This window comes from Bufo gargarizans, chromosome 7 (genome assembly GCF_014858855.1).
Source record: "Bufo gargarizans isolate SCDJY-AF-19 chromosome 7, ASM1485885v1, whole genome shotgun sequence".
Lineage (NCBI taxonomy): Eukaryota > Metazoa > Chordata > Amphibia > Anura > Bufonidae > Bufo > Bufo gargarizans.
This window is the reverse complement of record NC_058086.1, coordinates 137,854,199-137,878,942: the sequence shown is the minus strand read 5'-3', so window position 1 is coordinate 137,878,942 and position 24,744 is coordinate 137,854,199. Positions and strand designations below refer to the sequence as shown.

Here is a 24,744-nt window from a genome sequence, read left to right as displayed (position 1 = left end):
ACTTTCATAGTGACTGCCCCTTTAATGGTGAATGCGCCTTTGACAGTGACTTTCACAGTGGTCGCCCCTTTAACAGTGGATTCCATAATGAACACCCCTTTAACAGTGACTTTCACTTTCACAGTGGGCTCCTGTTTAACGGTGACTGCCCGTTTAACAGTGACTTTCATAGTGGCCGCCACCTTAATGGTGACCTCCCCTTTAACATTGACATTCACAGTGGCCGCCCATTTAACAGTGACCGCCCGTTTAACAGTGACTTTCATAGTGACTGCCCCTTCATTGGTGAATGCCCCTTTGACAGGGACTTTCACGGTGGTCGCCCCTTTAACAGTGGCTTCCATAATGACCACCCCTTTAGCAGTGACTTTTACTTTCACAGTGGGCGCCTGTTTAACGGTGACCGCCCGTTTAACAGTGACTTTGATAGTGACTGCCCCTTTAATGGTGAATGCCTCTTTGACAGTGACTTTCAAGGTGGCCGCACCTTTAACAGTGACCACCCTTCTAACAGTGACTTACACAGTGGCCGCCCCTTTAACAGTGACCACCCTTTTAACAGTGATTTTCACGGTGGTTGCTCCTTTAACAGTAGCTTCCATAATGACCACCCCTTTAACAGTGACGTTCACAGTGGCCGCCCCTTTAACAGTGACCGCCCTTCTAACAGTGACTTACACAGTGGCCTCTCCTTTAACAGTGACTTTCACAGTGACCGCCCTTTTAACAGTGATTTTCACGGTGGTCGCCCCTTTAACAGTGGCTTCCATAATGACTGCCCCTTTAACAGTGGCTTTCATGGTGGCCGTCTCTTTAACAGTGACCACCCTTTTAACAGTGATTTTCACGGTGGTTGCTCCTTTAACAGTGGCTTCCATAATGACCACCCCTTTAACAGTGACGTTCACGGTGGCCGCCCCTTTAACAGTGACCACCCTTCTAACAGTGACTTACACAGTGGCCTCTCCTTTAACAGTGACTTTCACAGTGACCGCCCCTTTAACAGTGACCGCCCTTTTAACAGTGACTTTCACTGTGGCAGCTCCTTTAACAGTGACTTTCACAGTGGCCAGACTTTTAACAGTGACCGCCCCTTTAACAGTGACTTTCACAGTTCCTCCTCCTCATCATCCTCCTCATCCTGCAGAACAGTGCCTGTGCCTCCGAGCCACTTGTGAATGACTGGCCTGATAACAGTGGAAATAATCCCTTTAACAGTGGCTTTCACAGTGGCCGCCCATTTAATGGTGATCACCCCTTTAACAGTGACTTTCACGGTGGCTGCCTCTTCAACAGTGGCTTCCATGGTGACCACCCCTTTAACAGCGACCGTTTAACAGTGACTTTCATAGTAGCCGTCCCTTTAACGGTGACCTCCCCTTTAACAGTGACATTCACAGTGGCCACCCGTTTAACGGTGAACGCCCGTTTAACAGTGACTTTCATAGTGACTGCCCCTTTAATGGTGAATGCGCCTTTGACAGCGACTTTCACAGTGGTCGCCCCTTTAACAGTGGATTCCATAATGAACACCCCTTTAACAGTGACTTTCACTTTCACAGTGGGCGCCTGTTTAACGGTGACTGCCCGTTTAACAGTGACTTTCATAGTGGCCGCCACCTTAATGGTGACCTCCCCTTTAACATTGACATTCACAGTGGCCGCCCATTTAACAGTGACCGCCCGTTTAACAGTGACTTTCATAGTGACTGCCCCTTCATTGGTGAATGCCCCTTTGACAGGGACTTTCACGGTGGTCGCCCCTTTAACAGTGGCTTCCATAATGACCACCCCTTTAGCAGTGACTTTTACTTTCACAGTGCAAAAGAGAAGAAAAAGAATACCGAAACGAGAGCCGCACATCTAAAATATAACAAATTTATTGGAAAAGACAGACACAACACAAAATGATTAAAAATTGTCGTATACAACAAATCAAGGCTATGTAAACCATATATCAGTACATGCCATCCTGGCTCACCACAGACATATGGGCAAACCCCCACATCAATTAATAGATAACAATAAAGTGCATGTAATCCATCAACAGGAATGAAAAATTCAAAATACTTATCATAAAAAGTATATCATGATGGGGGGCCTGCGTGGCGGTCAGGAGAAGAGCCCAACGCGTATCGCCAGACTTGCTAGCTTCCTCAGGAGTGCCTAGTCTCAAATGCTCCATGACTATACACATATATACAAGATAATCAATTACTAATAATTTTTACCTGTGTGCCAGGTCGCCATGTGGAGGAAGGGGGCCGCAACCTCCTCATTAGCATGAAATGGGAGAGGGGGAGAGAGGAGAGGAGAGGGGGGTGGGTGAAGATGTGCAGAGCGCCAGCGTGCAGGCACTTCTGATACTTTATTCAGGTCTGTGACGTAATCTCCGGCCGCTGACACGCAGTGGATGTCCAATGGGCATGCGCGGCTGTCCGCATCCGGTGCCTGGAGCGCAGTCCGCGGCTCCTCATACATTCCTGGTCCTGCAATCAGGTCTGAGTCTCAGCTTCCGGCTGTTGACACGCAGCGGGTGTCCAATGGGCATGCGCGGCCGATCGTATCCGGTGTTTGGAACGCGGCCTGCGCTTGCCGTTTTGGGCGCATGCGCGGTCGACACAGCCGAACGCTGTACACATATGGCTCATCACATAGGCTATAATGCCTGCACGCTGGCGCTCTGCACATCTTCACCCACCCCCCTCTCCTCTCCTCTCTCCCCCTCTCCCATTTCATGCTAATGAGGAGGTTGCGGCCCCCTTCCTCCACATGGCGACCTGGCACACAGGTAAAAATTATTAGTAATTGATTATCTTGTATATATGTGTATAGTCATGGAGCATTTGAGACTAGGCACTCCTGAGGAAGCTAGCAAGTCTGGCGATACGCGTTGGGCTCTTCTCCTGACCGCCACGCAGGCCCCCCATCATGATATACTTTTTATGATAAGTATTTTGAATTTTTCATTCCTGTTGATGGATTACATGCACTTTATTGTTATCTATTAATTGATGTGGGGGTTTGCCCATATGTCTGTGGTGAGCCAGGATGGCATGTACTGATATATGGTTTACATAGCCTTGATTTGTTGTATACGACAATTTTTAATCATTTTGTGTTGTGTCTGTCTTTTCCAATAAATTTGTAATATTTTAGATGTGCGGCTCTCGTTTCGGTATTCTTTTTCTTCTCTTTTGCATCGTCTATTTCATACCGTGAGCCGGCACTCTTTTTCTATTGTTGGAGGTGCCCCCAGCTATTTGTATCCCATAGTTCTAACTTTTTAGCAGTGTTTCTTCACTGTCTTCTTGGGGAGGCACTCCTGTTTATATTGTTATATTTATTTGATAGTCTGTGTGTCCACATGGCAGTGCATGTGGAGGATAGGGAGGCGGCATGGAACTCGCAGGTTTCTGTGGTGTTCCAGGGGGAGGGGGGAGATTTGGGGGATGGTGGTGACTTCAGGGCTTTGAGCAATGAGCTGTCTGACGCACACAAGCTATTCTCTAGGGTATGGTGGAATGTTAAGAGCTTAGAAGAATATGTCAAATGTGGTATTATCCCTAGGGGCCTCAGGGTACAGAAATTTCCTGCCTGGGAGGTAACCCCCGAATTTAGAAGCACCTGGGAACAGGGTTTATCCCAATGCTCTAAAATCCTTATGGGCATGCTTATTGAGCATGACAAGGATTTATTGCGCTTGACGAAACAGAGGTTGGTCGGTCTGGAGGCAAAGCTGGCCCTACATGACAAAACTAAGGTCGAGAATTACTATACCAAATTAAGGGAAATATTGGATAAGTATGACAAAGAGATAATGATGGGGAAGAAGTCTAAATTTCAAAGGGACAAAACAGATTTTGAAAATAAACAGGCCTTTAAGTGGAAGCATGCAGGGAATATGCGTGGCCAGGGTAGAAATAATACCATGAATCCATCAACAAGAATAACTGGTGGTCACACTGATCCCAGTGATCAGAGCTTGAGTGAGGGCGATTTTTTATCAGAAGCCAGCGACGATGGAGGACAAGGAGGGGACTACGCAAATCCAAGAAAAAGAGGACCACAACATCGCAGGGGCAACAATTATCCACTTTTCCAAAAGAGACGACTACAACAGTACTAAATGGTATGGACACTAATGCTCTTCAGGTTATAAACCTATCTACATATAACTTGACCCCCCAGGAGAAATCCATATTGGAAAAAGGACTCTCCTTCTCCCCCATGCGAATCTTGGACAAATTTGAATTTGTTAAAGACACATATTTGTTTTGCAGACAACTCTGTTTTAAACTTCTATACAATCAACCATCAATTTTACAAACTCTGGCTGAGGATGAACGTGGGGTATTTATGGATCTCATGGACCTTTTGCGAGAAAATGAGTCCGAAACAGGTAGGAGGTGTTTCACCTTGAATAAGCCCTCTCTACTGACCCCTTCATTCAATTTATTTCCTAACATTCAACTCTTTTTTCAAGCCATAGTACATGAGATACAGAGACTTAAACCTGATTGCCTGCAAGGTAGAAATCTCAATAGCCTGGAATCCGATACTATACGAAAATTGCAGGTCAATAGCACCTTTGTCATCAAAGAGGCGGATAAGGGCGGTAATGTGGTCCTATGGGACATGGATTTATACATACAAGAGGCTACTCGACAGTTGAAAAATGGAGCATTTTATGTACCCTTACCCTCGGACCCCACAGTGGTTTTCAAGAAAAAACTGGACCAACTATTGAAATCAGCTCGGGATATGTTTATCATCACTAAAAAGGAGCATCAATTTCTCGAGGTGAGTCAACCGATTATCCCCACGTTTTATATGCTCCCGAAAGTGCATAAGGACCTCCACAACCCCCCAGGTCGACCCATTGTGGCCGGCATTGGGGGTTTGTGTGAACAGGCCTGCACTTATTTGGATTTTTTTCTCCAACCCATGGTTTTAGGATTACCCTCATATGTGCGGGATTCTCTCCATCTGATTGAAATGTTGGAACAACTGTCAATTACCTCCAATGTATTGCTCGTGACCTGCGATGTTGAATCTTTGTACACGAATATTGCGCACAAGGATGGCATCAGCGCCACCACCTATTTCTTGGAGAAGTCAACCTCGGGGGAGCCAGCCCACCGCGCCTTTCTGGTGAGTCTCCTGCATTTTGTGTTACATCACAATTACTTTGTTTTTGATCGGACCTTTTATAGGCAGGAGTCCGGAACGGCGATGGGGGCACGCTGTGCGCCCTCCTACGCAAACCTCTTTTTGGGTTGGTGGGAGGGGGCTCGCGTGTACCCGTCGACGTCCTTCCGAGAGGGCGTGGTGGGCTGGTTCCGCTATATTGACGATGTCTTGTTCTTCTGGCAGGGCTCCAGGGAGACCTGTATCCAATTCATTGAAACACTGAACCAAAATGACTTGAATATTCATTTGACATATAATATCTCGGATGACACGGTGGAATTTTTGGATCTGAGACTGCGTAAGGAAAACGAACGGATTGTCACATCTCTCTTTCGAAAGAGTACGGCCACTAATAATTTGTTACATTATCAAAGCTTTCATCCAGCCCATATGAAGAGAGGAATACCAAAAGGGCAGTTTCTTAGATTGCGACGCAATTGTACCAACCTAACCGACTTCAGGACAGCTTCGGCAGATTTGACATCACGGTTCCAGAAAAGGGGATACCCCAGGAAGCTTATCTCCCATGCCTATGAAGAAGCGAAGAGCACTGAGCGAATGGAATTGTTCACCCCGAAACCAAAAACCAGGGATGGCAGGATACATTTAATTACACGCTACAACAATCAGTGGTCCGCGTTATATAAAATCTTGGAGAACCATTGGTTCCTGCTCACTTCAGATCACAGATTGACGCCCCTTTTGGATGACAAGCCGAAGATTATTGCCCGCAAGGCGCCCTCCCTCAAGGACCAACTTGTGTGCAGCCATTTTCAGCGTCCCACACGGGGACTGAGCAGGGGCATCAAATTGAAGGGCACACATCCCTGTGGCCAATGCAACGTCTGCCCATTTATGTTGGGAAGAGATAACTTCGTGAATGGCAAGGAATGTGTACGTTTGCACCATTACATAAACTGCCGCACCAGAAATGTTGTTTATGGGATCATTTGCCCGTGTAAGAAATTGTATGTGGGCCAAACTTCACAAGAACTGCGCAAACGGATGCAGCAACATATGTCCAATATCAATTTGGCCGCTCGGGATCAAGCCGATGAGGAGAAAATACTTACTTCTGTGGCTGCACATTTCTTGGACCATCACGGTGGTAAGTACAATGGTTTACAGGTGGTGGGCTTGGAGAAAATAAATTATAGTATCAGGGGTACACGGATGACACAATGTCTGCTTAAAGCGGAATCCCGTTGGATTTACAATCTGGATTGTTTGTCCCCGCAGGGCCTTAACGAGGAACTTTTATTCACAGGTTTTTATGCTAGGTAATGTTCTGCATTTTTCACTTTCTTTTTGTTTGTTTGTTTCTTTTAGATACACACATGGTTTCTCACGCGATTATTTGGTTCTTCGTCTTTTTTTCTTGGATCCAACGGATTATTCTCTTCTCTGCGCTTTGGCATGGAGGGGACCTCTTTGTCACTTATTTGAAAGAATCTCACTAAATCATTATGGAAGAGGATCACCTATGATCATCCTTAGATTGGACATGTATTAGATGATCTATTTGATATTTGATGCACTAGATTGTTATTACTTTTATTTTTATTCATATTTTTCTGTCTACATCTTGGTGCAGCACCTTATTGATTACCTTATCCTGTGAAATGTTTCCTCATTTATGTGGCCCGTTTGTGGGGCGCTGTGGGCGATAGCACAGAGCGAAGAATCCCCCTTTTTTTTTTTTTATAATTTGAAGAGTATAAAAAATGGTCAAATACAACAACTATTTTAAAATTATAATCTGAAAAATATTGATAAAAATCTTTTACATATAATAATATACAAAATAATAAAATGTACTACAAAAGACAAAAGTATCATTGTATATGTAAAAAATAATCATAAATTATATGCAGAATGATGGTATATATATATAATATAAAGAATTGAAAACATAGTAAAAAATATTTATATATAAAAAGGAATGAATAAAAAACAAAAAATATATAAAGTATAAAAATAATATTAAAATAAATTATATATATATAAAAAAATATAAAAAAATAAATAATAAAATATATAAAAAAACAAATAATAATAATATAATTAATATAAAAAATAAAAAATAAAAAATAAAATATAAAAATCAAAAAACTTTAAATAATCTTCTTGTCCCAGAAAATTTCCTCAAAAGGGAGAGAATTTAAATATTGGCAATATCATTGATAAAACTAATTTGCATAAATTAAACAAAGGAAGGCTGTGACAAGTTGTAATAGTAGGGTAAGTGTAATTCTCACATTGTTTTGGGTGTTGGTCATGTTGTCGAATCAACATGTCAAGTCTTTACTGACTGATGGTTAATTCTGCACATGAATTAACTAGATGACAGTAATACAAGTCTAATTGAGGGTTTCAATGTGGTTTTTTGATATGCATTAATTCATACATTTTTTCTTGAATATAGCAGATTTTGTATTAGGCTATTTGCAATAGCCATATTTTTCAGTATTACATATTTATACTCTTCTACATTTTATCTTTTGTTAGTTTATACATTTCTTCGCAGCTGTGCGTTCGCCCGCGGCTTTCCATACACTTCTGATACTTTATTCAGGTCTGTGACGTAATCTCCGGCCGCTGACACGCAGTGGATGTCCAATGGGCATGCGCGGCTGTCCGCATCCGGTGCCTGGAGCGCAGTCCGCGGCTCCTCATACATTCCTGGTCCTGCAATCAGGTCTGAGTCTCAGCTTCCGGCTGTTGACACGCAGCGGGTGTCCAATGGGCATGCGCGGCCGATCGTATCCGGTGTTTGGAACGCGGCCTGCGCTTGCCGTTTTGGGCGCATGCGCGGTCGACACAGCCGAACGCTGTACACATATGGCTCATCACATAGGCTATAATGCCTGCACGCTGGCGCTCTGCACATCTTCACCCGCCCCCCTCTCCTCTCCTCTCTCCCCCTCTCCCATTTCATGCTAATGAGGAGGTTGCGGCCCCCTTCCTCCACATGGCGACCTGGCACACAGGTAAAAATCATTAGTAATTGATTATCTTGTATATATGTGTATAGTCATGGAGCATTTGAGACTAGGCACTCCTGAGGAAGCTAGCAAGTCTGGCGATACGCGTTGGGCTCTTCTCCTGACCGCCACGCAGGCCCCCCATCATGATATACTTTTTATGATAAGTATTTTGAATTTTTCATTCCTGTTGATGGATTACATGCACTTTATTGTTATCTATTAATTGATGTGGGGGTTTGCCCATATGTCTGTGGTGAGCCAGGATGGCATGTACTGATATATGGTTTACATAGCCTTGATTTGTTGTATACGACAATTTTTAATCATTTTGTGTTGTGTCTGTCTTTTCCAATAAATTTGTTATATTTTAGATGTGCGGCTCTCGTTTCGGTATTCTTTTTCTTCTCTTTTGCATCGTCTATTTCATACCGTGAGCCGGCACTCTTTTTCTATTGTTGGAGGTGCCCCCAGCTATTTGTATCCCATAGTTTTTACTTTCACAGTGGGCGCCTGTTTAACGGTGACCGCCCGTTTAACAGTGACTTTGATAGTGACTGCCCCTTTAATGGTGAATGCCTCTTTGACAGTGACTTTCAAGGTGGCCGCACCTTTAACAGTGACCACCCTTCTAACAGTGACTTACACAGTGGCCGCCCCTTTAACAGTGACCACCCTTTTAACAGTGATTTTCACGGTGGTTGCTCCTTTAACAGTAGCTTCCATAATGACCACCCCTTTAACAGTGACGTTCACAGTGGCCGCCCCTTTAACAGTGACCGCCCTTCTAACAGTGACTTACACAGTGGCCTCTCCTTTAACAGTGACTTTCACAGTGACCGCCCTTTTAACAGTGATTTTCACGGTGGTCGCCCCTTTAACAGTGGCTTCCATAATGACTGCCCCTTTAACAGTGGCTTTCATGGTGGCCGTCTCTTTAACAGTGACCACCCTTTTAACAGTGATTTTCACGGTGGTTGCTCCTTTAACAGTGGCTTCCATAATGACCACTCCTTTAACAGTGACGTTCACGGTGGCCGCCCCTTTAACAGTGACTTACACAGTGGCCTCTCCTTTAACAGTGACTTTCACAGTGACCGCCCCTTTAACAGTGACCGCCCTTTTAACAGTGACTTTCACTGTGGCAGCTCCTTTAACAGTGACTTTCACAGTGGCCAGACTTTTAACAGTGACCGCCCCTTTAACAGTGACTTTCACAGTTCCTCCTCCTCATCATCCTCCTCATCCTGCAGAACAGTGCCTGTGCCTCCGAGCCACTTGTGAATGACTGGCCTGATAACAGTGGAAATAATCCCTCTTCCTCCTCCTCTTCCTCCTGTGCCACATCCTCTTCTATCATCGCCTGAAATGCTTTTTCAAGGAGACATAGAAGTTGGATAGTAACGCTGAGGACTGCGTCATCGGCATTGGCCATGTTGGTGGAGTACTCAAAACAGTGTAACACAGCACTCATGTCCCTCATGGAGGCCCACTCATTGGTGGTGAAGTGGTGCTGTTCCGCAGAGCGACTCACCCGTGTGTGCTGCAGCTGAAACTCCACTATCGCCTGCTGCATCTGCTCGCAGTCTCTCCAGAATGTGCAAGGTGGAGTTTCACCTTGTGGGTACGTCACATATGAGGCGGTGAGCGGGAAGGCCGAAGTTACGCTGCAGAGCAGACAGGCGAGAAGCAGAAGGGTGAGAACGCCGAAAGCGTGCACAAACAGCATGCACTTTCTGCAGCAGCTCTCACATATCGGGGTAATTTTTCAGGCACCTCTGCACCACCAAATGCAGCACATGCGCCAGGCAAGGGATGTGTGTCAAACCTGCTAGCCCCAGAGCTGCTACAAGATTTCGCCCTTTTTTGCACACCACCAGGCTAGGCTTGAGGCTCAGTGGCACCAACCACTCATCTGTCTGTTGTTCCATGCCCGTCCACAGCTCCCGCGTGGTGTGGGGTTTTTCCCCCAAACAGATGAATTTCAAAACAGCCTGCTGTCGTTTCCCCCTGGCTGTGCTGAAGTTGGTAGTGAAGGTGTTACGCTGACCGGATAAGAAGGCGGTAGAGGAGGAAGCGGAGTAGGAGGAGGAGGCAGCGAGAAATGTCCTGCAATCTTCGGTGGCGGTAGGACATGTGCCAAACTGCTATGCGCCTCAGGCCCAGCCGATACTGCATTTACCCAGTGTGCAGTTAGGGAGATATAACTTCCCTACCCGTGCTTACTGGTCCATGTATCGGTAGTAATGTGGACCTTGCCACAGATGGTGTTGCGCAGTGCACTCCTGATTTTGTCCGCCACTTGGTTGTGCGGGGCAGAGATGGCTCGCCAGGAAAAGTAGTGGCTGATATGAACCACGTACTGTGGGACAGCCACAGCCATAAGGTTTATAAAAGTCTCTGTCTCCACCAGACGGAATGACAGCATTTCAAAGGCCTGGAATTTTGAAATGCTGGCATTTAGGGCCAGGGATCGCGGATGTTTGGGGGATGGACAGCTGAACACTAATGTGTTAGCATTACCACTTTTGCACCTCACTACTGTCTTTACTGGTTAATCTCATGTCATCATGTGTATTTATTCCAGGTCCAAACACCGTGCACATCCTATTTTGCAACTGTTATGTTCACGTGTAATGTGCCTGGTTCACCAGCAGGTGGCATCAAATACGGCAGAGCTACAGTTAGGTAAAATGGAGCTTTCCATTCCATTCTAACACCCCCCTCTGTAGAGGAGTGGGCGAGTCCCACTTCCTGAAGGAAGGTTGGAGACTAATTTCTAGGAGCAGTCTAGCTTACCCCCAGCTAGGGGAAGGAAAAAAGTGCTGGGCACGTCTCTGCTGGACATGCCCAGGCCAAGCAAAGCCAAGTCAGCCAGAGCACCTTCAGCTCTGCTGGATATGGAGGCCACAGTTTGGAGCCTCAGGAGCCAGGAGGAGATTTCCCTGGCCTAATTAAGAGACAGACTACAAAGAGAGAAGTTGCAGCATAAAGAAGAAGCTGAGTAATATAGTCAGCCTGTCAGCACAGCAGAGCCAGAGAGTAACAGATGTAGCAGAGTTAAGTTTGCCTGTCAGAGTTTAATGCTAAAGCTTGCGGGGACCAAGACAAAGTCTGTAAACCGTTTTGGAAAATGTTTACCAAAGTAAAGCTGCTATTCAACTATATCACAAGGTCTGGACTCAACTTATTTCTTTTATCCCTCAATTACTACCCCCTATTTGTTTGCTTTGAAGCCAACGCCTGGGGTTCCAGCTGTATACAGGTAGGAGCACAGTGACACTCGCAAACAACATAAAGGGACATTTTAGGCCACCCTATACCATTCGGCATTCCTATAGCTCGGTACTCTGTTCCATCTAATAGGGCCCCAGGGGGCAGCCCATTGCACTTCCATGGGACAGTGTGGACATGCTGGGTGACGGTGGTGGAAGGGATGGTGTTGCTGCCACATCCTCTGTTTGCCGGGTGGCAGGTGCCACTGTCACTACAGAGGGGGAGGAAGAGACTGAGACTGCAGCAGAAGATGGAGCAAGAGGAGCCTGAGATCTTTTGTGGTTTTTCAGGTGTGTACTCCAATGCAGCTCGTGCTTTGCATTTACAGTATATGCCTGGTCATTCAAGCGGTGCTCAGGTTTAGAACACATTTATGCCTCGCTTCAGGCTCTGATTGCACAGCGTGCAAACCACTTGTGTCTTGTCATCAGTACATTGTATGAAGAGCTGCCACGCCAGGGAACCCCTTGGAGCTGGCTTTGGTGTGCTCAGTCCCTGGGTGCGGTGGGCAGTAGCAGGCATACTGGCTAGGGGACGGCCACTCTGCTTTTGCACCCTGCTCCCTCTTTTGCTGTGCGGCAGGCGCTGTGTGACCACCACCTCTTCCTCCGAACTGCACACGTCACTCGCCTGATTCCATGTGGGGTCTAGGATCTCATTATCCTCCACATCATCTTCCACCCACTCTTCACCCCTGCCCTCCTTGCCGGTCTACACACGGCAGAAAGCCGCAGCAGTGGGCACCTGTGTTTCGTCATTCTCATCATCAGAAATGTGCTGCGGTGGTCCTCCCATGTCCACATCCTGAAACATAAGTGGTTTGGCATTGATGCACTCAATCTCTTCCACTTCTGGGGCAGGGCTAGGTGGATGGCCCACGGAAACCCCACCAGCAGAGTCATCAAAAATCATAAGAGACTGCTGCATGACTTGGGGCTCAGACTGCTTGGCTGTTTTGCAAGGGGGTGAGATGAAAGACAGATGACCATGGGCTGCAAGTGCCAACTCCGCTGATTTAGCAGGGGACCAGGTGGGAGACATTGTGAAGGAACTGGAGGCACTATCAGCCATCAAATCTTCTACCGCTTATACTTGTTCTGGCCTCACCATTCATACACCGGTATTCGGGCCTACAAAATGACGCCTGTCGCCTATGTGCACGTGAGGAAGGTGTTTCATTTGGGCATGTAGACCACATCCTCTCCTTGCAACAGGAGCTCCACCAGCAGCACCAGGACCAGGGCCACTTCCCTTATTTGATGCACTCCTCATTCTTTGAGGTCACCCACTGAACTAACAGATGGATTAACTATATTAATTTCCCTGTCACATATGCAGTGTATGTGTATCTCGCACCAAAAATGGGTATATGTCACCCACCAAAATAACAGACGGATTAACTATATTAATTTCCCTGTCACATATGCAGTGTATGTGTATCTCACACCAAAAATGGGTATATGTCACCTACTGAACTAACCAATGGATTAACTATTATATTTTTGTGTCAGGGGTACAAAAATGGTGCATTGCACCCACAAAAAATAGCCATAGGTCACCCACAGAATTAACAGCCAGATTTATTATTATATTTCTGTGTCAGGAGCGCAAAGCTGGTGTATTGCACCCACAAAAATCATTATAGGTCACCCACAAAACAAATAGCTAGATTCCTAACACTCTCCCTCGCTTCAGCTGCCTGCTTCCTGTCGCTCAACTACTCAGAGCTGATGGGCGGTGCTACATGTGATCCAGCTTGTATAGAGGCTGGGTCACATGATACACCGGCCAATCACAGCCATGCCATTAGTAGGCATGGCTGTGATGGCTTCTAAGTGCACATAGCTTAAAAGCTTGTTGATTGGCTGCCCTGCAGCCTTTCAACAAGCATTATTATTTCCCAAACACCGAACTCGAACTTCTCCAGCAAAGTTCGAGTTCGGGTACCCAAACTCACAAAGTTCGGTACGGACCTGAACTTTACAGTTCCGGTTCGCTCAACAATTTTTATGACATATCCTCAATGTCAGATCTGCAGGGTCTGACTCTCAGCACCCTCGTCAATCAGGTGTTTGAAGAGAAGGACACTCATTCTATGGAACAGCTCCTTTCTGTTCAAGTCTATAGGAAGAAACCATCCCATAGAAGTGAATGGGATTGCTTACTTGTAATTACAACTCACCGCTGTGGTTGTGAAGGCGAGCAGGTAAACAATGAAGAGAAGGCAGCTCTTGCAGGAGCTCAGCCTTGTCTTCAAACAGCTGATCAGCGGGGGAGCAGGGAGTCTGACCCCTGCCTATTTGATATTGATGAGATATTGAGGATATGTCATCAATATAAATAAAGTGGACAACCCCTTTAATTAAACTAATTTAATGAAAACACTAAAATATACATACAAAATGCAAAAAAATAAATGGATAAAGTACATAATAAATTATCTTAATGACCCACAATAAGCTTAAGAGTTCATATTAATCATATTCTTCATAAAGTTACATTTATATAAAAAATATCATAAGTAAACACTACTTGGGAACAGAACAAAAAGTAAACCCATTGTCCATTTAAACAATGCAGCATCTGGCTAAATCCATTGCACATGTCCGAAAAATGCAAGGTCAGAACCCCATAGTGAAGCTGCGGAATATCCTTGTGGTAACCCCTTGCGCCCACACCTGCGCAGTAGAATGGACCAAAACAGACCCTCTGTTCACGCATAGTCGTGAGACAGTTGGACCATGAACAACACTCCTACCCAAAACGGCACAAAATGGGTCACACTATGTATATGCCACTGAGCCCAATATTGCACACCTTGAAGAGATGACATACTCACTAGAGAAGGGACATTAGTTTTTTAGGTATTCCAGTGATGGAACAATTGTACGCACCTTGAGGGGTGGAAAGCAGCATTACTGCAAGTACAAGAACGAGAAGCTGCAAGGTCCCCAAATTGACATACAAGAAGAATGGGATTTAGTGGTAAATATTTTACACATTACATTATCTGAGATATAGACTAAAGCTTAATATATGTTCAATTGCAGGGGACTTCTATGGGATCAATCATGGCACAAACTTATATCAACATCCATATGGCAGACTTAAAGGGGTATTCCCATCACAATGATCACTGTTAACTCTTAATGATTTGACAGTGATCATTTTTCTAAATACAATTTATTACCCAATTCCCAGCCTTTTTGAGAAAATAAGTCCCCTCTTACCTGATTGTTGTCTTTCGTCTCCCCTGGTTACGGCCACCTCGCCTGTCGAATCCCGCCGGGCCGCGCTTGCGCAGAAGACTGAAGATTCTCTCCCTTTGGGCCGCGCAATGTCCTGAACGCGCACATTGCGCGGCCCGGCTGAGAGAAAAACTTCAGTCTTCTGCGCAAGCGCGGCCTGGCCGGGAGAAGACGTCACTCAAACCCAGCCGAATCCAGGAAGTGGACGTCACGCTGGACGAAGGTAAGTATGAAAACTGAAGATGGGAATACCCCTATAAAGGCTTCTGTCTTATGTGTCCCACCACTTTTCATTGATTCTGATGTGGTGAGGATCAGCAGAGGGTTTTCATGAGTTTTTGTCCTTTTTTTAAATCATTTGATACATACAATAAGTTTACAATGATTAGTAATGAGACGTGTATACAATTATTTGACACAGTGGTATATATTGAAGGTGGAAATCATAGAACTGGTCTTTTTAGAAGGCTAACAGATAGAAATAATTTGTTAAGATACGACTGTTTATACTTATGATAAGGCTAGCCAACATGCTGTGTTTGTGCTAAGAAATATTAGCACATTTTAGATTTTTTTTATTGTCCCTTGTCTTGATTACAAGATTACAACATTAATGTTGAAAGGGAATAAATATATACATCCGATCCAGGTCTAATAAGAAGTCATAATTATAAAACATTTTTTTTACTCACATGTAGGTTTGAATGAAATTTGATGTAAATTGTATTGAAGATCTCACCAGAGACTGTATTTCTGAGTTTCAAACCCTTGGTTACCGGAGGTTTTCTATATTTTGTGTCTTCATTTTTCTTTCCTATTTTCCTTGAGCCATAACTTTTTTATTTTTCCATTCACATATCCATTTGGGGGCTTATTTTTTGTGGGATAAGTTGTACTTTCTAATGCCATCATTTAATATGGCATACAATGTAGAGGGAAGCGGGAAAAAATCCAAATGGGGTAAAATTTGAAAAAAAAACACAATTCCTTCCTTTTTACATCACCATATTCTGACCCTCATAACTATGATATAGTTATATTTACTGAGCTGTGTGCGGGTTCATATTTTGTGGGACGATCTGTAGTTTTTATTGATACCATTTTGGAGTGTGTGACTTTTTAATCACATTTTATTTAAAAAAAAATTGGGGTAAGAGAAGAGATGAAAAAATGGTCAATAGGCCAATTTGACCATTTTTTCACTGTATTGCAAAAATATTTTAACATTTTAATAAAACAGGCATTTTTAGATGCGGTTATGCCCATGAGCCATGATGTTTATATATTTTGTTATTTTTGTATACATTTTTTATTCTATGGAAAGGGGGGTGATTTAAATTTTTATATATAAATTTTTTAATAGTTTTTACTTTTTTTTTGCTTTATGGTTTTGTAGTTCATGTTTGAGGCTACAAGACTCACTTTATTCTGTACCATTATATTTCATATAGATCCTTAATGGTACTTGAATTGCTCATTTCTTATTTTGGCCTGCCACCTGCTGGGCGAAATAAGAATTACAGCTCCAATACCCTGGGTCTCTTCAGAGAGACCCAGCATATTGAAACCAATACTGTCATCCTCATTAACCGCCATGGATGCCGGTAAGAAGCGCTTCCAGATTTTTTAGCTTTTAGCTGCCATGATCACACTGGATCAAGGAATCCAAAGGCTTTAATGACCGCAATCTGTATTATTGCCAGTCGCGGTCATTAGCCATGGGTCTCTGCTGTTTGAAACAACAGAGACCCATGTTTTCCCGGTCGCTCCAGTGCCGTACTGACACAGGGCAGAAAGTCAGTTACTTTTCTATTCATTCCTATAAGACTGACATTGAGGGTTCCATAGGAATACATAGAGAAAATGGCTTCCTGTCCACAAATAAGATGCTGTATTAGTTGGAAAGTCTGACACAGCTGAGTATGAGAAGAGAGGGGATAATGCCCAAATACAGTCACTGGTAAGAACATTACCTTCATTACAGTTCACATCAACAATCTTTCTAACAGGTCAGAGGATAAAATATTTTGTCAGTCAGTAGCATAACTAGAAATGACCTTCCCCCAGCAACTTTTTTGCAACCACTTTCTTCTGTGCAGCCCTCACTCCTGTAGCTAGTAAAGATCGCTTTCTTAGACCAGGCCCAGCAACTGCTCCATCCATTTACTACACATACAGTATATACTATATGTCATGTATATATATACCTATATACTGTCACTGTATATAATATCATAGTTTAACACTCGTGAGGGGGCCCTGACAATAAAATCTTTTAGAATTCCTCCTGGGTGGGCCCCTTCTGACTTTGTGCCGCAAAGCAGCCGCTTCCCCTGCTTCCACTATAGCTATGCACCTGGTGGGAATGCTTCTTTTATTTATGTGCAGGGGGGAGACAACTGGGGCAAGGAGTTGTTTGAACAATCATAAGCCCTCCATCCACATGTGTAAATGTGAATTAGCAGTTTCTCTACATTTTAAAGTAGCTGAACATCCTGTGAATAAGCTGAGATTTTGTATTATTGATCATATCCTGCTCTTTAGAAGAGGAGGGAACAGAGAACAGTTACTGAAGATATGTGAAGCTGAATTAATTAGCATACTTGATTGTCTGCATCAAAGTCCTTAATATTGATTATTTTTTACAGTTATTCAACTAGATTCTACCCTATCAAGTTCATTTTTAGACTTGTGCATCTTGATTTTCTCATGGGTATTTACTGTGTACTGAACTTTATTAAAATATACTTTTTTATTATTATTATCATTATTATTATATATATTTTTTTTCTTTTTAGCTTGATATACATTTGGTCTGATTCAAGCACTTACCTTGATGCGGGATCCAATTCTCATTCCTGTTCTGGAATTTTTGCGGAGCTGACATAGTTTATAATAATGATGTTAAAATTATAATGTTGTCTGTTATTGGTTCCTGGCTATTTTGCATAATTCTATAATTTTCAGGGCTGACAACATTTTTATTTATGGCTCTTTTGAAGTTACTTGAGTTAAATGAAGTCTTGATGCTCTCCAAAAGAGAAACAATATAAAATATTGCAATGTGATACCTTTTAATTGCTAACTAAAATAAATGATGTTATAAAGCAAGCTTTCGAGACTCTGAGGTCCCTTCTTCAGGCCAGAAGGGACCTCAGAGTCTCAAAAGCTTGCTTTATAACATCATTTATTTTAGTTAGCCATTAAAAGGTATCAAATTACAATATTTATATTGTTTCTCTTTTGAAGAGCATCATGACTTCTCACTACTGGCTTACACGGTATCAAAACTTTTTCTTTTGAGAAAAATGGGACTGTGTCCCTTCTTCTATGTCGCCTCTTTGAAGTGTGCAATAGTGGGATCTGTGTCATACAGATTGCATAACCCGCTTTGAGGTGAGTAATGGGGTGCTAATCAGATGTTTCTAATGGACACATTACAATTTGGTTTAGGAAAAATATGAATGAACTGTTGAGCTGATTGTAGGTCATTGAGACACTTTATTATGCAATTGTTACTTTATTTGATTATACACATTCATTTTCTGGATTTGGTGCAAGTAGCATCATTAGCTGATGCGCTTCACTAGGCATATTGTACACTGACACCAATAATTTGCACTATCTCTTTAATACATTTCGCACATTTTATGCGGCAATATTCTTATCTAGTCCCTAAAAAATAGTGTCCAAACAGGAATAATCATTAACCCTTGTAAATGTGCCTTTAGTGTGCAGTAAACTAATCTTAAGCTGCTTGAAAAACCTCACTCACCAGTTATCATTGTTAAACACAATAAATGCTGAACTTCCACGTCCAAAAGCAACCTGGTTTTCTCCATTGTCCCACCAATTAGTGAGAGCTTGACCATTAGCAACATTACGGAAGATGACCATGTTCCTACAAAATAATCAAATACAGATTAGGAAAAATTCCTTTAGCTATTCGAACTTTACCAGTCCATACCAGTCCAAGTAAACTACAGTTTTTCATTTATATTTTACGTAGAAAATTCATTAAAGGGATTTTCTACATTTTTTAAACCAGCACCTGGATCTGAATACTATTTCAATGCATGAAATTAAACATTTTGTATAGTTAGTTATTAAAAAAAATGTATCTGTATAGCGCCACCTGCTGTTTTTTCCTTTCCTTATCTCTCTGTCCACCTTGCTGAGGTGTTTGCATATGCTTATTTCGAACCTTCAACTGCCACCAGTCATATATTCTGCTCGAAACTGTGGCAGTTAAAGACACACCCTCTGAGAAAGGACACATCCCCTGAGCTGCCAGCTAGAAATAAATCTAGCAGAGCAATTCCAGTAATAAATGGGGGGCACTCTGGATCCATGTGAGGTACAGGACTGTTTGTCATGCGCTATATGATTCCTTATTTTTCATTTTTTATATTTATGAAATAACCCCTTAAAACAAAAAAAAATGTACAGTACAGACCAAAAGTTTGGACACACCTTCTCATTCGAAGAGTTTTCTTTATTTTCATGACTATGAAAATTGTAGATTCACACTGAAGGCATCAAAACTATGAATTAACACATGTGGAATTATATACATAACAAAAAAGTGTGAAACAACTGAAAATATGTCATATTCTAGGTTCTTTAAAGTAGCCACCTTTTGCTTTGATTACTGCTTTGCACACTTTTGGCATTCTCTTGATGAGCTTCAAGAGGTAGTCACCTGAGATGGTTTTCAAAAACCATCAACCACTACAAAGAAACTGGCTCACAAGAAAGGACGACCAAGAGTCACCTCTGCTGCGGAGGATAAGTTCATCCGAGTCACCAGTCTCAGAAATCGCAGGTTAACAGCAGCTCAGATTAGAGACCAGGTCAATGCCACACAGAGTTCTAGCAGCAGACAAATCTCTATAACAACTGTTAAGAGAAGACTGTGTGAATCAGGTATTCATGGTAGAATATCTGCTAGGAAACCACTGCTAAGGACAGGCAACAAACAGAAGAGACTTGTTTGGGCTAAAGAACACAAGGAATGGACATTAGACTAGTGGAAATCTGTGCTTTGGTCTGATGAGTCCAAATTTGAGATCTTTGGTTCCAACCACCGTGTCTTTGTGCGACGCAGAAATGGTGAATGGATGGACTCTACATGCCTGGTTCCCACCGTGAAGCATGGAGGCATACTGAATTGAAGGCATACTGAACCAGCATGGCTACCACAGCATCTTGCAGCGGCATGCTATTCCATCCGGTTTGCGTTTAGTTGGACCATCATTTATTTTTCAACAGGACAATGACCCCAAACACACCTCCAGGCTGTGTAAGGGCTATTTGACCATGAAGGAGAGTGATGGGGTGCTGCGCCAGATGACCTGGCCTCCAAAGTCACCTGACCTGAACCCAATCGAGATGGTTTGGGGTAAGCTGGACCGAAGAGTGAAGGCAAAAGGGCCAACAAGTGCTAAGCATCTCTGGGAACTCTTTCAAGACTGTTGGAAGACCATTTCAGGTGACTACCTCTTGAAGCTCATCAAGAGAATGCCAAGAGTGTGCAAAGCAGTAATCAAAGCAAAAGGTGGCTACTTTGAAGAACCTAGAATATGACATTTTTTCAGTTGTTTCACACTTTTTTGTTATGTATATAATTCCACATGTGTTAATTCATAGTTTTGATGCCTTCAGTGTGAATCTACAATTTTCATAGTCATGAAAATAAAGAAAACTCTTCGAATGAGAAGGTGTGTTCAAACTTTTGGTCTGTACTGTATTTATTTACATTGCCAGATCCATTGATTACTATGTCTATAAATTGTATAGCTTACTTTATTTGTCTCCATCTGTGCTCACAAACCCAGCCATTACCACAAGTGGTATCTTCATTGAGAGTGACAGCTTTAGTGGACCCATTACTGTAGCTTGGTGGTCCAATCCAGTCATTTGTATCCTGCAGATGTTAATTCACAGATAATTTTATTCTTTTATCTATTTTTTTTATCTATGTAAAAACATTTTTATTTTTTTATTTTAATGTATTTGAATTGATCATTCTGCCATTAAAGATGGTATCTGACCCCTAAGAATATGTTCCTCACTATAGGTGGCTAGCATAATCAAGTGACATGCATGAGGTATTGAATAGTTATTACTCTTGAAAGAAACATGAAGTTCAAACAAGGGAGACAAGACAAGTTTTTTTCTGCCTTTGATTCAGAGGAAAGCAAATCCTCCATAAGATGTGATCCCAATTGCCCTTAGAGAAAAAAAATATAAACTATTCAAAGTGGCAACTAAACTGGATCAACAGTCAAGTTTTCTATACATTTATAAAAATCATTTATGTTATGTTCCCAATACATTAAAAAATAGATTATCTTTTTACATTGTGAGCCTGTAGGCACCTTTGCTTAGGTGTTAGAATGAGTAATTTAAGAGGTTGTTCAATGGCTTTATATTGATGACCTACTTTAAGGATAGATCATCAATATCAGATTGTTTGGTGGGGGGGAGTGAGGTCTTATTCCTGGCATCTCCACTAATCAGCTGTTTGAAGGACTTACGGCATTTATGCAAGTGCTGCTTCCTCATCATTCCTGTTCAAGATTTACCTAAGCATTGCTTCCTTTGTAGTGGTGGTGCAGTGTAATTAAAACTGCTCTGTACTAGAGATGAGTGAATCGAATCCCACAAAATGGAATTCGATCCGAATTTCATGATAAATTCGATTCGCCTCGAAGCCGGCAAATCTACTTAACCTGAAATAGTGTAAAAAACTAAAAAAATCATACTTATTTCCTCCATTTTCTCGCGACAGACAGCCAGCCTCCATCTTGATTGAAGATCTCGGTCGAAATCCCATGCGTGGTGAAGTATGACGTCACAATGCCAGCCGGCATGATGATGTAATCTCGCGCCACGCGAGATTTCACAACAGATCAGCGAGAAAGCAGCGGCCGGCCCGTCGCAAGCAAATGGAGGCGGTAAATATGATTTAATTTTTTTAATGTTAATTTTACACAGTTTTTACACTCAGATGCCGCGATCATGTATGAACGAGGCATCTGAGAGGTACAGTGACGGTAGGCGCTATCGCTGCTCCCTGTCATTGCACCTGCTACTTATAATAAAATGCGCTTAGTGACAAAATTATTCGTCACAAAGCTAACTTTTTTGTAAAATGTGTCCAATCAGCTGAATCAAACTTTTCATAAATATGCTCATCTCTACTCTGTACCATTCAAATGTAATTACACTGCACCACCACTGCAAAGGAGACATCCCCTCTTAGTATGGTCAACCAATTTAAGTCTGCTGCAAACGTATTTATTTTTTGTATTACTTTTTTTTATGATAATTGTAGAGAATCAATACTTACAGTATAGTAGTAGTTTCATCCATATTTTGTGCAAATATAAATTCGAGGTTTTCCGATAGAGATGAACAAACTTCTTGAAATTTGTTGCATGTCTATTTTTTATTTATTTTTATTTTATTTATAGCTAAATTGATTTTATCTGAATAATAAGCGGTCAAATATGCCTGAAAATTGATATATGATACTCTGTGTTCTCCTAGGACGCATTGTTCTCTCGTTTTATGTTTTTGTTACAAATATTTGCTCTGTCTCCCCCATCTCCTATAACTATTTTCTTGTACAACTTTCTGTACAACTATATATGTTGGCAGTAGAGGCTTTAAAGATAGTACCTGCTCTGCTCTGGCCATAGCCACAAGGTGCCTCCTGTTTCACACAGCAAAAACTCATGGCTAATGTCTTCAATCGGCCATAACGCCAATTGCAGAGACTTTACCACTCAGATGTTGTGGTCTAATGAGACCATGGCATCTAAGGCCTGCACTTCCAGGCCTGTTACTGCTCCACCATGTGGTGATTTGGGGGGGCCATTCATTCCTTATGAAAGACCAGAGCCAGCTAGAGGCTCTGATGCCTTTCACATATATTAGAATGCAGGTCTGCAGACGGCAGCACTACTTTGGAATATACTTAATTTTTTTGTTTAGCAATTATTTAAATTAAATTGCTAAATAGAAGTGGCAATCTGATGATTGTTTGTGGTTTGGGGGCCTAAATAAAGTAAAATAAAACGTTTTCAAAAATATAAGAAAATAAAAAATATAAAAAATCCAATGACCCTGCTCACCCCGAAATTAAGCTAAAAATAAATAAACAATAAAAAAATCATAGGCATTGCTTCATCCAAAAACACCCATACAATTGAAATATAAAAATACTAATCCCAAATGGCAAACCACATAACAGAAAAAATTAGCCATTTTTATATACATTCCTTCACCTCCCTTAAAAAATGTAATTAAAAGTGATCAAATATCATACACACTCCAAAGAAAAGTATAGACCATTCTGCAATAATTGAGCCTCACACAGATCCATGCTATATTAAATGATGCCACTACAAAGTTTAACCTATCCCGCAAAAAACTAGCATAAATGCAGTTATGTAATTGGAAAAAGAATAAAAAGTAAAAAAATAAAAATAAAATGCAAACATGTAAAATACCCTGGCAATAAAGTGATTAATATCTTGAACGCAATGACAGCAATAGCAAATGATGTCAGAGTAACACTGACCTACATTGTAATGGGTAAATGCCTGGTTGACAGTTGTGGTAAAGTATATGGTAAAGTTGGGGAAGGGGTGTATGTCTCACCCAGGTACCTCACCTGAGTGAGGTAAGTACAATCCAGAAAAATGGCACAGGCTTCAGGAAATGTATTTGCTGGGGCTACTTTTGTTAAAGTTCAAGGACTGGATTTTATTTGGACTGGGAAGGTAGGTTTTGTAGTGGGACCTCCCAGTCCAGCCCATTCTAGGGCATGTTTTCCCCTAGTATGAGGGATCCCCAGGTGTAGTCCCAGCTGGGATTGTTAGTGGGAAATAAAGCACATCCCAGGCTGTCAGTCTGAGCTTGGAGAAGCTAACCTGCAAGGTTGGAGATTGGGTAATAACAGACGATGAGACTGTGTGAAGCCAGATCTCTCTCCTATTGTGAACTGTAAAGGTGAGCTAGAAATGCTGTGTATTAGCCAGTGCCTGGATGAGCAGGTATTTATTCTGGTTGTTTTGTTATGCTGGTGCTGAAGTCTCACCTTTCCTAGTGACGATATAACTGGGGAGGGTTCACCTGTATATGCTAAAAAAAAACATAATAAAGCACTCTTTGGACAAAAAAAATCACTGTGGTCTGTTATTACTGCCCTGCCTGAGAGAGTGATCCCTTACAGTGTTAACAAATATCTTGTTTACCGATTTGATTACCAGAATTCTTTCTTAAATATTTAAGAAGACTGTGAAAATTATGGAAAAATGTGTATTTATCATTTCTAATCAATTGTTTTCTGTTACCAAGGACTTGAAAACAAAACATTTCTAAAACCATTATTGTATGTTTGTACTGTGAAAATGGACACTAGTGGTGTAATCTATCTACTGGCTGGGCCCACAGCGAGATTTAGAAAGGCTGGAGCACATTTAGGATTCTCGCAGCCAATTTTTCTATTGCTGGTTCTATGGCACCATATTGTCAGTACAGATGTTGTGCAGCACCAAAATATTAGAAAATCCTTCAACATCACTTTTTATGTTGACCCCCTAAGGTATTCATATTGGGGAAATATTAACATTTTAAGCTTTTGCCTTTTTTTCCTTTTTTATAAATGAAAAAATATGTATGCGTTTGTACATTTTACGCTAAAAAAATCCCACTTTACTAAATATAGCTAAAATAAATAACTATATTTTTTTAAGTTAGTTATCATGTATTTTTTTTTTACTTTTTATTTTATTTTTATGAAAAACATTAAATAACTCCTTCCCAGCTGAGTGTACAGTATTATCTAAAGATATTATAGCCAAAATGAATGCTCATTGCATTTAAGAATGAAATCAGCTTGAACCAAAGTTCTGTTATGCGGCTGAAGAGGCCAAAATGATTTCATGTTAAGGTTAAGTTTGTATAAGAGTTATAGTGAATATAAAGGAGATTGTACAGGGTGGGCCATTTATATGGATACACCTTAATAA

At 42.0% G+C, this 24,744-nt stretch overlaps 1 protein-coding gene across 1 annotated transcript in view; it reads right to left on the bottom strand.

The window, feature by feature from the left end:
* The window catches only part of LOC122943777 (pancreatic alpha-amylase-like), a 127,830-nt gene that overhangs the window by 4,422 nt on the left and 98,664 nt on the right, over nucleotides 1-24,744 (bottom strand). The window contains exons 8-9 of the mRNA XM_044301804.1: nucleotides 20,506-20,627; nucleotides 18,477-18,602 (exon numbers count right to left, since the gene is read on the bottom strand). Of these exons, the coding sequence (XP_044157739.1) occupies nucleotides 18,477-18,602; nucleotides 20,506-20,627 (248 nt within the window). The remainder of the gene's footprint in view (nucleotides 1-18,476; nucleotides 18,603-20,505; nucleotides 20,628-24,744) is intronic.